Source organism: Poecilia reticulata, linkage group LG11, assembly GCF_000633615.1.
Source record: "Poecilia reticulata strain Guanapo linkage group LG11, Guppy_female_1.0+MT, whole genome shotgun sequence".
NCBI classification, from domain to species: Eukaryota; Metazoa; Chordata; class Actinopteri; order Cyprinodontiformes; family Poeciliidae; genus Poecilia; species Poecilia reticulata.
In genome coordinates, this window is record NC_024341.1 from 14,688,786 (window position 1) to 14,706,282 (window position 17,497).

A 17,497-nucleotide genomic window follows, 5' to 3' on the forward strand; every position below is an offset into this window, starting at 1 on the left:
TTTTTGTCGTCGAGTCTTAATTAAGGTCACGTTGTGAGATGCTCAAATGCTGGGAGATGTTTGAATAGAAGTTCTCTGCTGGATTTAAGTCCAAAGGCAGTGTTTCCACATGCTGAAGGTTTATGACACTTTCTGGATTTTATTTTTCCCTTTAAAGGTCAAAACTTTAATCCTGCATGGATGCAAAGGAATGTGAGCTCTTTTTAGATTGTGTGGGGAAATTTTATATTTTTTGGCGGCTGAACATTTCCCATTGCTCATTTACTGGCAGCTGTGTGGTGCACAAGAGCATTCTGGGTATCCCTTCCCCTCCCTTTGCAAGTGGCGACAACTTTCCCATGACAGGAAAGGCAAGCCGGTGGTACTGATTGAACCTGACTACTAAAACAGCTGAACCTGGACTTGTGGGCCAGCGCTTATTTTGGACAATAGACTTGGCAGCTGTGGAGGACATGCAATGTTTGACCCTGTGGGGAAGAGGCCAAGTGAACAGGAATGTAATGGGCTGTTGGCAAAGGTCAATGTGCTGAAGGTGGTTTACTAAATCCCTGTTTTCCGCGCCTCAAAACATTTTACTTCAGGTTGATCTTTCCTTGGTTCACAATGATGCAAATTCATTAACTTTGTTACATCCTGCAATTTTCTGGTATTAGAATTTTCTGTTAAATGAATTTTATCGAGGGAAATAATTTGGACATTTAAGGGTGGGAAGTTTTTTTATTTTGTGAGAATACACAATTGTCTCTGGATCAATGAATATATAAACCAGACTTCACAGCAAATATGTTAACTCTTGAAAAATCTCTTGAAACATATTTCTATCTAGATACGCACATAATCTGAAGGTCTAACTTCAGAAATAAAGGAATTTGACATGATTTTTCAATCTAACTCGAGGTGCATTTTATGTCTTAAAATGAAACGGCTATGGAGAAAAAAACCCAGCAAAGCTGGGGCATCAAACTGTTACCTCTTCATTTAAAAAATACAGTTTAAAAGGATTCATCATTAATATAATTAACAAAACTTAATTTTATGCAAAATTGTCTTTCCCTACAGCAGAAAATGTGTATTTCAAAACTCTAGTTAAGGAGATTTGAAATGAAAAATCGATAGGAAATCCATTAGATTAATGTATTTTTTTTAAATATATATATATAAATCTGACATTACCCTTGCTCCAAGGGACTTTTCTAACTTCCTCCCTGGTTAGCAATGCAACAAGAAGCTCTGTTTTTAATTTTGCTCCTCTTCTGTAATGATTCACAAATAATACATACAGTTAAACAATAGAATCTGGACAAACAAAACCCAAACAAGCTGAATTCAAATTTGTCTTTGTTGGAAATAACATAAGATTCAGGTGAAAGAATGTGAAAGGAAAACCATTTTATTGGTAAATCCTGAAGCCAGCTAACAGCAAATTGACTATATCGTGCACTGCTGTGATTTCATCTCTTTTCATAGTTATTTTCCCCCAGCCTGATTTGATTACTCGTGTTTCTTTGATGGTGCCGTCCGATAATTACAACTCTTCGACTCTTCTAACCCTCATACTGACCAGGTGCATTCAAACTAAAAAGCAGCCGTATGTTCTGCATGTCCTTTGTTGTTCATTGCTTTACATGCCTGAAAACTGATTGAGCAGTTTGTTTATCTCCCCAGTGGAACAGTTTAAGATGGTAACTCCTTTATATATTACCTCTAAAGGCACAAGAATAATGGATCGTGATCTTTTATCCTCTGCTTTTATCTTCACTAGATTGCTGCTCATGAGGTAAGAGTATGCTGTGTGCACAAGCCGAAAGCCGAAAGGCACATCTGCTATGTATTGACTTACAGGTGCACTGCTTGAAAGTCAACAAGGCGTCCCTGTGTCTTTGTTTGGACAACTGCGGGGAACAGGGCGGATCTCCACCTCCAGGTCTATTTTTCCCAGACATCTTCCACCGCTGTTAACACGGCTTTTCCTGATCGGCTGGAGGCGGACAGCGTTTTAAGACGTTCGGTCTCAATTAAAGCAACGCGACACAGGGCATTGCTGGAATGAAAAGTGAAGGATGAGAAAGGAAAGCTTTCCCCAGATGAAGCCAAAGTCTTTTGACTTTTATGTAAAACTGAATTTGTTGAGGAAAAAATATTCTACATCCATCCTGACTGGGAAGCTTGGTGGAGGCGAATTCATGCTCTGGGGATGCTTTTCTTCAGATGGGGGAGAAGCTGCTCATATCTGATAAGGAGGATGGATGTGACCCCTAACAAAGAAGTTTGTTAGGGGCCACAAAATGGTGCAACCCTTGTGGCTCTTCAATAGAATAACTAAAGCATGTTAATGTGTTAAAATGGCTCAAAGTCTAGACCTAAATTCAGTTGAGGATCTATAGCAGAACTTGAAAAGGAAGTTCACCGACCGGTTCTTCACAACACTTTAACTTTTTTTTTTTTTTTTTAAATAAGCAAAAATTAGATGTAAGATGGTAATAGAGATCTTTGCCAAACAAACTGGAGCTGTATTTATAGCTAAACGTGCAAAAAAACTTAAAATTCCGGTACCGTTTTTCTTTTTTTTTTTTTACACAATCATTAAGAACCTTTTGTTGGTCTGATACATAAAATCCCATTAAAGTACATGGAAATTTGTAGCTGCAATGTGGGGGGAAAAAAATTGGGAAATAATTTTAGGAGGACCTTGCGTGTATCATTGTGAAGCTCTGCAAGCACAGCACAGGCAGGACTATTATGGAGCGTCTCCTACTCTAATTTTGGCCTCTGACATAAGCTGTAGAACAAATTAAAACCTAAAGATCTCAAGTAAACGTGCATGTGTTCTCACGCCTGATAGAAAAGTTGCATCTGGCTGACACCGGGTTTGCTTTGTGTCATGAGAAAGACAGCAGGTCTGGGACTTCAGAGGAATTAACTCATATCCTTTGCATAACATCTGGAAAGCTCTACTTGAGTTTCAGTGTTGACACCCTTCCTCTGCTTGTCCTCAGTTTAAACTCAGCCTTACACAAACACCTTTTAAGTTCAAGTGCTTCAACAAGGCTATAAATCTGTAATATACCCTTAGAGCCTCAAGTCTATGACCTACACATTGTGTTAGATAACAAGTGGATCCTAAAAGCTTAAATACATTCAAATGGTTTGTTACTGAGGATGAGTCTTATCAACTGTTTCTCTACTTGATCCTCAGAAGTGAATTTCTGTGCAGCGTTTTGTGAAACGGGGATGTATGGCGCTTTGTTGGTTTAAAGGAGAGACAATATCAGGGTCAAAGGGGTTCCTGTTTGTTTTTACATCAGAAGCAACATTCAAGATAGTGAAGTAGATTGGCAAGATAAAAATAAAAAGCCAAAGATCCACTACTTTTGTTGTGTGTGGCTTTGATGTCTGATTGAGGAAATCGCCACCGAATAAACAATTTTTTCACACCATTTTCGTCTCACATACGTGGCAAAATTTGACTTAGAAATAATAGAAACTCTCACTGCTCTTGACTTGAGTTGCACTAATTTTTGTTTCTCGTTTTTCGACGTTTGTCCTCAAGCATTTCTCATACAGTGGAGTTGGCTGTGAGGTTAACTTCTGAAAAGATTTCCTTAGATTCCCCCCCCCAGTGCCTCGATAGTCACTAAAAACACATCAGTTTCATCTTGCCTCGACTCCTCTCTGCAGGAACCAAATGGCTCCTGGGTTGATCCGAGATCTGTCTCCAGAGAAACCAAACAGCTGAAATGAGTTATGTGTGCGGAGGCCCCACGGAACCGCGGGGGAGCCTGGCTGCCGTGCAACGAGATTTCCCCCTCAGCGCTCCCTGCAATTGGGGCATACAGAAGGCTGAATTCTGATTTCATCAAATAGAGTCTGAGCATTTTGCAAGCCGTGTCCTGCGGCTGCACTTGGAATTGCCCTCTGCATCGACTCGTTGAAAACGAAATTTCAATGTTGTGAAATTGGTCAAAGTTGTGCAGCTGCAGTGAAATAAATTTTTTTTTACCATTGCCTAAAAGCATGCAGGTTAGCAGTTTGACTAATGTCTAACTAGATTAATTTTACACCCTCTGCTCTTAGCGGTTTGCACCAAAAGAATAAACAATGAGCAACACTAGTGTCATTTTTTACAGTAAAGTTGGTGTACATTAAAAGATATACTTCAAAGTACATCTTGATGCATTAAAATGGACCAAAAAAAAAAAAAACTGGAGAAAGCTGTTACTCAACTTCAGCCATTTGAGAAAACATTTTGCCACAATCTCTGGCCAATTGTACAAAACTTCCCGCCAGAGTAGGATTCATTTGTGCCACCTGGACAAAGATTACATGTGAGGTTTTCCCAGAGAAAACGCAAATGCACAAGGCTGGAGCACCCAAAAGTATACACGAAAATTGCTGGAGGTAATATTGAAACTGTTAAATCTTCTTCAAACCATTATAGCACCTCAGTAGTACCAGCAGTTGTCCAAAGAAGACGTCACACGGAGTCCAGCCTAAAATATAACAGCCAAAGGATTCTGTAGTGCACACGAGGAAGAGCATTTATTTTGCTTTAGAGAGCGCCACAAAGATTCGCTGTTTTTCCAGTTGTCCCTGCAGGAGTTCCTGTCAAAGTTTGGTGTAGAATGAGGCCCCTGTATGTGATTGTAAAGCCTGCAGGAAAGGAGGGTGGAAAATCTTTAAAGTGAGACCATGTGAGCAAACTTCTACACAATAGTATTCCCCTGTGAGCAGAACAACTGAAATTCTCCATGTACAAACATGAGCACTTGATTGAACTTTTGTCTTGGGTAGATTCTGCCCAGAAATGGCTAAATAAATAAATAAATAAATAAATAGGTATGGTAAATGAGGATTAAAAGAAAATGCAATTAGCTGCCATAATATGTGATTTATTCTTTCCCTCCCCTCTCTAGAAACCATTTGCAGCAGAAATAGAAATAACCTTTAATGTCCCACAGTGGGGACAAATCACTTGAAAGGTAAGGGCAAACGTATAACATAAGAAATGTAAAACTGTTGAGTTGCTAAAAATGGCATACTTTGAGAAAAAAGTGCAATAATTGTGTTTGACGTGATCTTTAATCTGAAAGGACTGGTAGTAAAAAAAAAAAAAAGGAAAACAGAGAAAACAGATTTTTTTTAAAGGTGTTTTTGTCTGTGCCTGATGTCAGAGCTGATTGGAGTTAACACTGTAAAAAGCGTCTGATTGTTTATCTTAGACACTTTTTTCGATTCACTGGTGCAAATCTGAAGAAAAACAAAACAAAACCAACAACTAAAAACTAAACAATAAAAAAAAGCCCTGCACAGCATGTAGAATGGTTTATTTTACAACCACAGGATGCTGAGTTTAAACGGAACTTGTTTCAGGAAAAAACTAACTTCAAACACAAATTACTACGCTCTCAAAGCAAATGATGAGTGCAGCTCACTTGGCCGACAGCGTGTTTGCTTTAGCTCTAAAGCAAATATTTGCTTCTTTCAAACAGGTTGTTGCAAAAAAAAATGTAAAAAAATAAATAAAAATACCATGCCTTAGTATCAAAATTGAGCTCATAGGAAAAATAACATCCTTCTTAAATTCTTGACTATGTTATATAACCCAAAGAAGAGCCGCCCACAACTGCTGCATTCGAGTGCGGCAGCAGACGCCACAGCCAAGGTTTGCCCTGTTTTACCACACAGTGAAACAAACTGTCTGCGGTCCTATCTCGGTGGAAACAAACCCGTGAGATTTTGAAGAATTTCACAGGATGGCGTAGCGCAGAACAAAGACTTTGTTGTGGTGTCTGTGCCTTAAGTATGCAGTCACAGACAAACACAGACACGCTGACCTTCCGCTGCAGGTGGCAAGGAGCTGAGAGGTTTTGATACTCAAAAGGTCAGAGCATGATTTTTGTCTGCCAGGTTTCTTATGGCTCACATGTAAATATATGTTTTCTTAAAAACAAGTATTTTTTGCTGCAGGAAATGTTGGGGGGGGGACTTTAGAAAACACCAAGTCTAAAACATTATTTCTGCACAAATAAACTATTCTTTTTCTCGAAAATAGTACATTTGTTTGGGTATGTTTTCAAAAATGGTGGGGAAAAAATTTGCAGATATTTTTATATGCAGTTTACCTCAAAACAGGCAGGCAGGCAGACATAGATTTGTTTTCTTTCACACTTACATATGTATTTCAGATCATCAATTAAATGTCAATATCAGAAAAAAATGAGAATTCTCTAACATTACGTTTCTTCTGTGTTAATTCAGCCACATTGGAACGTTTTTGAGTATGGATAGCCTACAGACCAGTCTGAAACCTTTTTTTTTTTTTTTTTTTACCCCAGAGGGTAGATTTTCTGCTATGCTCTGGATCATTGTCCTGCTGAACTGCTGCTCTTTAGCCATAAATTCCCCTTCAGTATTTTCTTCTGAATTTGAAAGCAGATTTCATGGTTCAAGTCTCTTAGTTTCTGAAGCAGCAAAGCAGCCCAGATCATCCCACTACCACCACCATGTGGTTGTATGTAAGATGTTATCATTTGCTTTGCCCCAAGCAAGAATCTCATTAAACCTAAAAGTTTTTTTTGTTGTTTTTTTTGCAAGGGAAAATTTTAAAAAGTAAAACTTATTATATCACGAGCATCAAAAGACTCTTTTTATTTTGTCAGAGGTGAGCAGACATCTGACAGTCTGTACTCTGATCATCACCCAGTGACTGCTTTTACATTTCCGCATGGACAAAGGACTCAGAGTTTGTACTTTTTAAGGAAACTTAAATAAAAAAAAAACAAAAACAACAATGGGTCATCACGAAAGCAGGAAAGTTGGCTTGATGGACGTTTTGCGACGTGCTGGAGGCAGCAGACACTTCCCGACAATGCACTGGAGAGATAACCTCAGCCTCTGATAGCAGGGAGGGAAACGGAAGCCATTAGTCACAGGCTGACCTTTCTCCAAGCTGCTTGTAGACGGGACTCTGAGCAGGCAAAACCCAAACAGCAAGATTTTCTTGAACCTTCTGGGAAGAGTTAATAAACTGCATGGAGCTCGTTCAGAAAACGTTAGACTTTTTTTTTTCTTTTCACAGTTCATGTGGTTACATAAAATATCTTTACATAAAATAAAATGGCAAAATCCCCTTTCTGTTAGATACTGTTTTCATTTATGCTTAGGGTCAAGTTGAATTGTTGAAATCAGTCAGTAGTTTCAGGGCTGGACAAAGACTATTTGAGGCCTCAAGTAAAATTTAATTTTGGGCCCCTCCTTCTATTTAGAACATGATCGCCACCAAACAACAGATTTCAACACAGATTTGTTGAAATCTGGGAGAGGGGGACTAAGTTTAATTTAAAACCTGTCACAGATGATTGGTTAATATTTGTGGAGAAGTCTTTTTTTTTTTTTTTAAGAAACTGAGCGCAAGCATAAAGAAAAGGTTAAACTTGTAGCATCAAACTGTAACTAAGTTAGGACAGGAGTCAAATGACAAAGGCTGTTCTTTTTACTTTTACTTGAGTGAAGTTCTAAGGTGAAGAGTTGGAGAAATGGTAGGTGAGGATTCCTAAAATATGCATGAATGAGCCAAAGCAACACTCCTGGAATGTTTTTAACAATTCAATTACATTATACCGTGATATAAAGCTCTAAAAGTTGATTTTACATAATACTGTCACACCCCTATTTAAAGAATTAAATCTTCTTTTAGTACAAAAAAAAAAAAAAACGAAGAACGAAGAAACTATAAACCTGTAAAGGGACAAAAACTTTTTTACTGTATTGCATTAAGTTTGTATTTACAACAAGAAGCGCTTTGAAGTTTCAGTTGTTGTAACTGGTGAAATTTTGCTCTTTAATCTAACCTGTTCTAGGTTGTGTTGGGTGGGCTCCCCGATGAGATGTTAGTTCTCAATTGTCCACGACTTTTTCTGATGAACTCCATTTGAAAGCACACAGAGAAACCAGAGCTTGTTTCCGATATCTGTGTTGTATCCAGAGGCCTTTGGGTTCACAGCTGTTTGAGATAACGTCAGCGTGAATCTCAGCACGACAGAATCACGCCGCCTTCCTCCAAGTGCTGCAGCTGTGCACCAACAAAAACCGGCACCTTGTGCAGATCAACCGTTTTTCGTCCCTTCAGTTGGACTTCGTCATTTAATTGGAGCGGAACACAAAACAAAGAGTTAAAAAGAAGGATTTTAACGTGCGGCTACAGAAAACTGTGGTGTAAAAGGGACGATAACTGAAGAGAGGGTGAGATTATGAAGTTGCTTTTGAAACACGACCGAGATGTGACAAAGCAAACAGGGCGCACGGACAGGAAGAGGAGGGTTGGTATTACACCAGCAAACATCCTTACCTAAGTGTGCTAACAGCAGGGAGAGGTGCAGTGTGTTTAAAGGTCAAGGAAATGCAGGAAAATAGGTAAGGATAGGGTTTAAAAAAAAAAAAGACTGCTTGGATCAAAAGCTGGCCAACAAGCACCGGTGCTCTCATTGTCCCCTTGGGTGTTCCTGTCAAAGCTCAGGGAGGCAGAAATAATTCAGTTAATTGGCTCTCAGAGTTACATATATAAGACCAATCAGAGATACTTTGGGCTAAGAGAAGCACAGACACTTTGCTTCTCTTAGCCCAAACGTTTAGCAAGCAAAGACGTTTCTTCCCTTTAGCCCGCAACTTTTATCTTTTAGTCCAAAAGATTATGTAGGATTTGGGATTTTAGTCCCAAATCCTACATAATCAACACTGTTTTAATCTATCAGCTACAGAAAAGGACAACTGTGAGAGAACGAGAGGCTCTTTGATCTCTGCATGACATCAGTGAATTAAAGAGGCTAATCCCCATTTCAAACTGCAAGAGCAGTCTCAAACCACGCAAAACACCAGACGCCTGACGGAGTGTGACCAGCCAGTCACACAAAGTCTGAATCATGTGACTTCTCCCCTCCTCCACCCACTCACTCACAAGACAGGATATGAGTTCCCCCAAGTTTTCTGGACGTCCGATGGCTGTTTTGTTCGTTTCTCTAACCTGCGACCCACTGCACACATTCTGTAGAGGCTACATCAGCGCACTTTAACCTTTGTATGGAATAACATTTTAAGCAGTGGACAGTTTGCTAATTAGGCAGCCTGCCAGTTTGGAGACTGCAGGAACCGAAGGGCCCGTTCCTCTGTGAGGTTCTGGAGGTTTTTAATCCGTTTCTGACAAACTGTGATTCACTTGTAGGACTTTGAGAGCAAATCGGTGTGTTGACAAAAAGGGATGTTCTGCTTTTTATTGAACTCTCACACAGAATATTTGCTGCAACAAACAGAAACAGTGATTATTTTTGTTCTCAGACCTCTTATAGTAAAAAAAAATTTAATTATGATCTCCTTCTTAAAGGAGCCAACCCCGCCTTGTGTAAAAATATTATTATCCCACTAAATGAAAAATGAAACTTTTTTTTTTTTTTACACTTGCTACATTTAATCAAAAATCAAGAAATCACATACATGGAGCCAGACAGACCACAATAAGTGGGTCAAAAGATTTTAAAAAGCAGTACGTCACCCCCCCCCCATTTAAAAAAATCAACAGGTACGAAACATATCAATCCGGACAGAGTTGCAAAGCCATTTCTGATGCTTTGGGATTCCAGTGAGCCACAGTGAGATTCCTGATCCTCAAACGGAGAAAACATGGAACAGTGAGGAACCTTCCCAGGAGAGGCCAGCCTATCGCATATTCCAAGAATGTATCATCAGCTCATCTAAGAGGTCACAAAGGAACTTAGAGCAACATTTAACACACTGCAGGCCCACTTGGCTCAGTGAAGGTCAGTGTTCAGGATTCAACAGTAAGAAAGAAACTTGGAAGAATCCAACATGAAAACTACTGACCAAAAAGACCATAAGGGACTATTTCATGTTTGCCCAAATCCTTTGGGAAAATATGTGAACTGATCAGACAAAAGAAAGCCTCTTTGGAAGATGTAGCGCAGAAAGAAAGTTCAAAAAGTGTGACAAAAAACAAAAACAGAAATAATCTGTACGGAGGCAAAGACTTTCCTGCCTCATCTCTGAGTCTTCTTTGGAGACAAATACATATGGCTATTATGCGGCATATGTCTTTGGAGATTTTTAGCTGTATTGAGAGAGTATTATTGACTTGGATTTCTTCACGCCCAAAACTACGTTTTTCTTATTAAATGACCTTGTTCCATCAGCAGAATACTTCCTGTTCAGACACAGCAACCAGTTTCACAGAAGCCTTATCAGCAACATGGCCTTTCTACATCAGTAAATGCATTCCTCACTTTTTAGCATTCATTAGACTCAACAGTGAGCACAAGCACACAAAGAGAGAGATTTATATGAATACAGGGAGAGAGAGTGAAAGACAGACTAATAATATATTTTGTAATTTTCTGTTGTTTTATACTTTATTTCCAGAAAGAACAACATTTGTGTATTATTTGAAAAAAATGTATCAAGTTTCAAGAGTTTATCTTTGACTTTTATAAGAGATTTAATGATTTTCTGTCAACTATTAAATTGCTTTCCCTCAACAATGACTAATAAATCATTTAAGCAAAAATAAAAAAACAAAACAAGAACTGTTGAGACAGGCTATTATTAGCAGCTGGACTCAATCTATTGCTGTGTGTTTTAAGTTAAATCAACAAAAAGAAAAAAGAAACAAAATATTATAACGGATATAGTTTTATACACACTCATCGGACACACACGCTGCAGTTCCCCCCAGGTTTTTGGGTTTTCTACGCAGGTCAGCTTCTGCTAGACACGGCTTTTATTTGGACCCGATTAGTTTCGGGCACAGTCATCGCATGGCCTCTGTTGGCCGGGATAACGCTCATTGGTGTCCGCATCACTAGACCTATTCAGGCGGGCCGGCACAATCGCGTAGAACTGGCAGACATAACGCCTAACCCAAAGTGTCAGGCCAGCCCAGTCAGCAAATGCAATGCCCCCTCCACACACCCCTGTCTCCCTTTTTAACTGTAGTTAGGTGGAGGGACTGAGACATGAGAAGACAAAGGAAAAGAATGGGATAAGTAAGAGACAGAGGGGGACCAGTTCGAGAGAGAGAAAAAAAAGAAAAAAAGACATGAGGGTGTAGGTGAGAAAAAGACATATTTCCCTGCAAGTCAACTCTTACACAGTTCTGAAATTGACCCCAGTGACCTGTGTGCCAAATGACCGATTAGTCACTGCTTTTACATATTTGGGATTCCAGCATGCTTGTGAACATATCCAACCACTCTAAGTACATTTCTGCTAACTGTAAAAAAACTCGAATAAAAATTACTTCATAAACACAGACAAACTTGGCTTAAGACAACGTAAAGTATGAACAATAACTGGTTACAGATTGTAAATATGAGAAGAGAGGAGAAACATTTAGGCATGCATTTATAGTAGCTAAGAGTGCTATTTAGCTAAACAGTCCTCTGCTGCCCTCTTGTGGTGTAACCAGTTTAGCTCAGAGCATTTTCCCATCTCCCTACATATAGTTTATATTATAAGATGAGATGAGGGACACAGAACTCGATGAAAAATGATGGGACTTGTTTTGTAAACTGATAAAAACAGAGTTGTTCTGAATTGCAAGACATGCACCATGCAATCTTGAAACTTGTTCAGTGTTTGAGAACTTCAGATAGATAGATAGATAGATAGATAGATAGATAGATAGATAGATAGGATAGATAGATAGATAGATAGATAGATAGATAGATAGATAGATAGATAGATAGATAGATAGATAGATAGATAGATAGATAGATAGATAGATAGANGGATAGATAGATAGATAGATAGATAGATAGATAGATAGATAGATAGATAGATAGATAGATAGATAGATAGATAGATAGATAGATAGATAGATAGAGTGGCCATTGTAAATTATTTATTTCTCTTACTTTTTTAATATTAGTCTTTAAAATACCAGCACACATGACTTTATGGTTTTGTCTGCCTGGTGACGTCATTATAAATATTAAATCCCATGTTATGATCAGTTACTTAGTTTTTGAATAGCCTTTTTATCTTGCTTACTGTAACTGAAAATCTGAAAATCGTTGATAGGGTGTAAAACTGCAGCGGTCTTCACGACCTCAGAACCTAACAGGTAACGTAAAACGAAATTTACAGCAAGCGCCTTTAACTGGCTCATACCATTAATGGTTAGAGGGAGGGGTGAAATTCCATTTGTGGAAGCTGTATAGTGTCTTCATTTCTTTTATGCAGTGGTAAAACTGTCATTAGTCTAATCTGTTAGGTTGTTATTAAAATGTCTAATAATATACCACCGAAAGAGCAGTTGTAAAAGAAATCTACAAGAGTTACCACGACCGGTGCGTCCCGTCGTTACTAACAGAGGTAGGGCCCGCTGGCTGAGGATGAGCGGCACCAACTGTCAGGTGCAAGACTTAGAAAAGGACTTGAATTAATTTATTGTGGAGTAACTTGGACGTATTTGTGACAATGACGGACAGCGGCAGTCGCGACGGCTCTGAAACAGAAACAAAGCAGCTCCAGGCTAACGCCACGACGGAGTACTGCTCAAAGTTGCAGCTGTGGATGTGGGAGTATTACTGGGGTTATGCTAGCTGGCAGAGCTGGGCGGCTCTGTCAGCCTTCCCCTTGCCACCGCCGAGCTCTGCCGCTCAGAGACCCGCTGCTCATTCTTCCGTTCCCGCCAGCGGACAGCAAGCGTTTGACCCCGGGAACTGGTTCGGCCACCCGTACGCTTTCAGACCCCCGGGGTCCTCGCCTCCTTCTTACCCGGGTGCTGTGCAAGCGGAGCAGCGCTCAGCCGCGACCGACGTGCGGCAGCAGAACGGAAGTCCACCGCAGGCAGGTAGGTGGTCGCCTGTTCTTTTTTTATATATATACAGAAACATCCTTCAGCATGGTGTAATGTGTGTGGTTCCTTAAAGACTTAAGATAAGTCATGAGTGTAATGGGAAGAAGGCTTAAGAAGAGGTCCAGGTGGAAACAGGCTTATATAATTAGAGTTGTCCCAAAGACTCTTTGAACCGATTGTTTACCACAGTGGTTGTTTTCTGCACATCTAAAGTAGCTTCAAAATAAAAACAGTACCTCATAAATAATAAATAGTCCATGCAATTTAAGCTTTTGGCATCACAAACGTCACAGTATTTTTTTAAAATTGTATTTATTCTAGAATCATAAAATGATGCATGACAGTGAAATGAGTGGAAAATTATTTATGGTTTTCATTGCTTTAAACTGAAAGGTGTGGCGTGCATTTATTTAAATCTTAGGATCACCTCTCTATTATATTTACACTTTTTTTGGGGGGGGCATGTCTCTTCCTTATTTGCACATCTAGTTATTAAAGTTTAATTCAGTTACATTGTAGGAAGAAGTGTCTGTATATGGCGGCTTTCATGTCTTGTCATCTCGGACTTTCAGTAGCCTGTTTTAGCTCCCAATTTGTAGCCAACTCCTGCCCGCTCAAAAAGTAAAGATGGAAACCGTGCTCGTTTGCTAAAGTTCCTGGATGGCTGTCACAATTTTAAAGCTCAACAAAATGAAGTTATAGTTTTTAGTGCCCCAGCTGAGACTCCTACTTTTGTATTTGCTTTTGACACAATATGAGACGCTGATTCTCGCTTATGTTGTTTTTCTTATGACTGGGTACAAGAGTTACAAAGTATTTTGTGTTTTGAGTAAAGCCATTGATTTGTAACATTAATTTGTTTTTTGTTTTTTTCTATGAATTGGAACTGATAAATCAGACGGTGTACAGACGAATATTCCAACATTTTGTCTCCACATCATATTGTACAGGACGAGAGTACACCATCCCCTCCCCTCTTCAGAGGTTACTGGCAGAGACGGTGGATTTCTTCATCCTGTTTTGTGTGAAGGCCACCATCGTCCTATGGATCATGCATCTCTTTGGAATGAAGTGAGGAAAAATAAATCTGAAAACCTCAAGTAAAACTCCTGATTTAAAGATTCCCAAATGTCCAATTATCTACCAACAATGTTCTAATGCGTCCGTCTTCCAGAACCACCCATCACCAACAAAACTGCATTGTCTCCTTTCAGGGACATTGCCAAGTTTATCACCCACTTCATTATTGAGGAGATCGATGAGAGCACGTCCATTGAGGACCTGCAGAAAATGATGGCGGTCGCTTTGGTTTACAGAGTATTGGTCTGCGTTTATGAGGTGGGGTGCATTTCTAATCTCCTGCTCTTAATAAACTAACTATCTTAAGTTTATCAAGATTTAGGCGAAGTAGAATTTATTTAATTAATAAATATAACGCAACATTACTTTGGGTTTAATTTGGAGTTAAATAAACTAGTTTTTGGTTTTAGGCATGTTGACAGAAGAATCGGTAATAGTTGAACGTGTGTGTTAGTGCTTTTGAACAGGTGTCTGATATACAGAGTGGTGGTTTTTCAAAGAAAATTTACACTGAGCCTGTCTCTTTAATTCAACTCAAACTGAGTTTCCAAAGCATACATTTATTTGAAGAAAAATGGAGGCAACACATTGGTCAACATGCCAGAGTTGCTGGCGTCGCATTATAAAATCTTTTTTTGCACAAAGCCCCACAAAAGTATGGGTATTATTTTCCCTTTCGGCTTCAGATCTTTTAAACAAAATGACCACGCTGCACAGCCTCATTAAGCTGACCACAGTCTCAGCACAGTACAGTTCTTCCATATAATTACCAACAAAGCACAGATTAAAGACGAAGGTGATTTCTACTGGGCTGGAGTTGGGCACCAGCACCCCTCCCGACCCCACTGAGGGAAAAAGGGTGCAAGAAAATGGATGGATGGATGGATGGGCGATTTCTACTGCATTCGCGAGGAGTTGCTCTCCGTTCTGCAGGAGCAGATTTCTCACAGCAAAACATCCTGTTCCATAGAGAACCGTGATGCAACGTTGCATTCAGAATTGCGGGAGATGAAGTCATGTATTTCGCGTCTCCTGTTGGACGGCTGTGTCAGGGGCTTTGCTTTCCCACGTGGGGCTGACCTCTGGGACGTTTGGGCACCTCGGCTCAAACTCCATCTGGCCTTTTTTTTTCTTTGATGTTTATAGATTTTTTTTGTTGTTGTTGCGAACAAATATGTAAATAAAGCGAAATAGAATAGCATAGTAGCAATTTGGTTCAAGAATTTATGTGCTTATAGATGCATTACATGTTTTTTCTTTACATTTTTCTGTTAATTTTGATATTTTTTTCTGGCATTTTTTTATCATCATATGAGCTGTAAAGTATTGTTTTGGGATTTTTTTTCCCTCCCATTATTTTTGTTTTTCCACTGTTCGTCCCTTGAGAGTATCAATATCACTGATCTGGATCATTGTGTTCCTTATCTGTACTGTACAATACACAGATTTTATTTATTTATTTTTTGACACTTGTCTTCTTGCTTAATCAGACAATCTGCATTTGGGGCGCCGGAGGTGCGACTCCAGGGAAGTTTCTGCTCGGTCTGCGGGTGGTGACATGCGACACGTCCACCATGGTACGACCCAACCGCGTTTTTGTGGTTCCAGCATCTAATGTTTCTCTGTCGGCGTGAGTAATCAACATTTTTTTCTTTTTACATCAAAGTGGATATCCTCAATAATTGAAATTGTGAGGTTCAAGTAACTTTTTTTTTTTTTTTTAAACAAATTTCTTACATTTGCAGCTCCACTGTGCGAGCGTTGAACAAGAACTTCTCCATCGCTTTTCTCTTTCCCATCTTCATCACGCTCCTCTTCTTCCAGCACAACAGGACAGTTTACGACATTGTGGCCGGGACCATAGTGGTCCAACGCAGAGGGGCCTAAAAGGTCGTCCCCTTCTCCACCCCCAGCCTCCTGTCTCACAGACTCGGTCACCGCTGCATGTCAAAGAGTGATTGTTCTGCTTTCCATCAGGATCCACCTAATTTATTTTACATTAAAATTTTATTGCACAAAAAAGAATAATGGGTCATGACATCCCTACACGGAAGTTGGACTGCACTTTAAAAGGACATGAATACAGATGTGGTAACAGAATGTTAAGTTAAATGAAATGAGTGGCGCGTGAGGATTTCAATTTTCTTATCAAGTGTCAATGGGAAAAAAAAGACTCTTTGTCTCTTTAAAGCAAAAATATATGCAAAGTCAACCTTTTTTTTTGTTTTAAAATCTGTCTTCAAACACCTACATATGATGTGGATATGGTCTTTTGGTATATGTTGTGGTATTGATGCCAAACAATTTACTTTTGCCTAACCCGAAATATGCAACTTTCAGGTCAAATGGGAAGATGTATTATTTGATCAAGCTATTTATTTCATATTTTATGAATAAAAAAAGGCAGCATTGAATGCATTTAAAAATATATTTAAGTAAAATATAAGATCCATCAGCAGGACTGAAGTGGCAACAGGCCAATCTAACCTTTTTATGTCTCCACATTTGATAGCAAAGCTGCTATTTGCTCATGAACCCAAAGTTGTTCATGCAGACCGAAATGCAAAATGTCTGCACACAAAATTTAATATATTGCACATACTTTTGGTTTCTTGATTCAAAAAAACAAAAAAAAAACGTCTTGCTCTGTGACTGGGCAGCTGTTTGGATGGCCTCTGAAGTATTAAGATTGTTTTGTAAATTAAAGGGTTGCAGTGAAGCGATGTTGCGTAATCTGTCAGTATGTAGGGTTTTTTTTCTTTATCATTTGAGTTAGGAGACAATTTATTTATGCATTTGTTTTTTAAGCTAAAATATTTTAACTCCAATTTGCCATGTTGTTTCTTTAGTAACTGCTCATGTCTAAAACATCAGTTTGGTGAGATTTTTCTTTATGCATTCTTTTCCTATTAAAGTCGGTGATTATTATATTTGTGTGTTTATATATATATAATTAGTGCAGTCATGCTGATGCTAAAAACAAAGAGAAAATGTCCATTTATTGTGCCTATGGATGCTTTGAACTGCTTTGATTTAGTGAAAGTTTCTATGCTGTGTTATGCACAGTTTGTAAGCTACAAAAAAAGTCATTTCGTGACTCAGGGCAACTTGTTAGCATTGACAATATTTTACTTAACATTAAATGTAATTTCTGTATATGAATATTATGAGAACATTCTGGTATTAAAGTACTATGCAGGAAATGGATTTAATCCATGCAAGAAGCTTATTTGTGTTTGCATTGTCCCACCAATGGATGTCTTCACCTGGACTCACTCCACAATCACACTAAAATGTAAGCAATGTAAGATTTTTAGTTTAAAATAATGCATATAAATTAAGTTTATTTATTTTATTTTTTTGGAAAAATCTGGTCACATATGTTAAGTACTAGTGTTTAAATGATTTTCCTGTTTCTCCTCCCATGTTTGCCATTATTAACTGCCTGGCCAAAAACAAAGTTCAAACACTAATCTTTTGTTGGGTCGCCTGATTACGGCATGCATTTGCTGCAGCATTATTTTGATGACCTTGAGCAATGTGATGAGATTT

General features: G+C 38.9%; 1 protein-coding gene across 2 annotated transcripts; it reads left to right on the top strand.

Moving 5' to 3' along the window:
• The first annotated feature begins 12,119 nt into the window (after positions 1–12,119).
• Positions 12,120–17,152, top strand: fam8a1a (family with sequence similarity 8 member A1a). 2 transcript variants are annotated; one of them, XM_008422050.2, is made up of 5 exons: positions 12,120–12,859; positions 13,816–13,936; positions 14,080–14,203; positions 15,436–15,575; positions 15,770–17,152. In XM_008422050.2, exons 1-5 carry the CDS (start codon positions 12,484–12,486, stop codon positions 15,807–15,809), a joined length of 801 nt encoding a protein of 266 aa, XP_008420272.1. In that variant the 5' UTR covers positions 12,120–12,483; the 3' UTR covers positions 15,810–17,152. The 2 variants fall into 2 exon arrangements, with proteins under 2 accessions (XP_008420272.1, XP_008420271.1); XM_008422049.1 differs by having other exon boundaries at positions 12,126–12,859; positions 15,691–17,152.
• Positions 17,153–17,497: the final 345 nt, after the last annotated feature.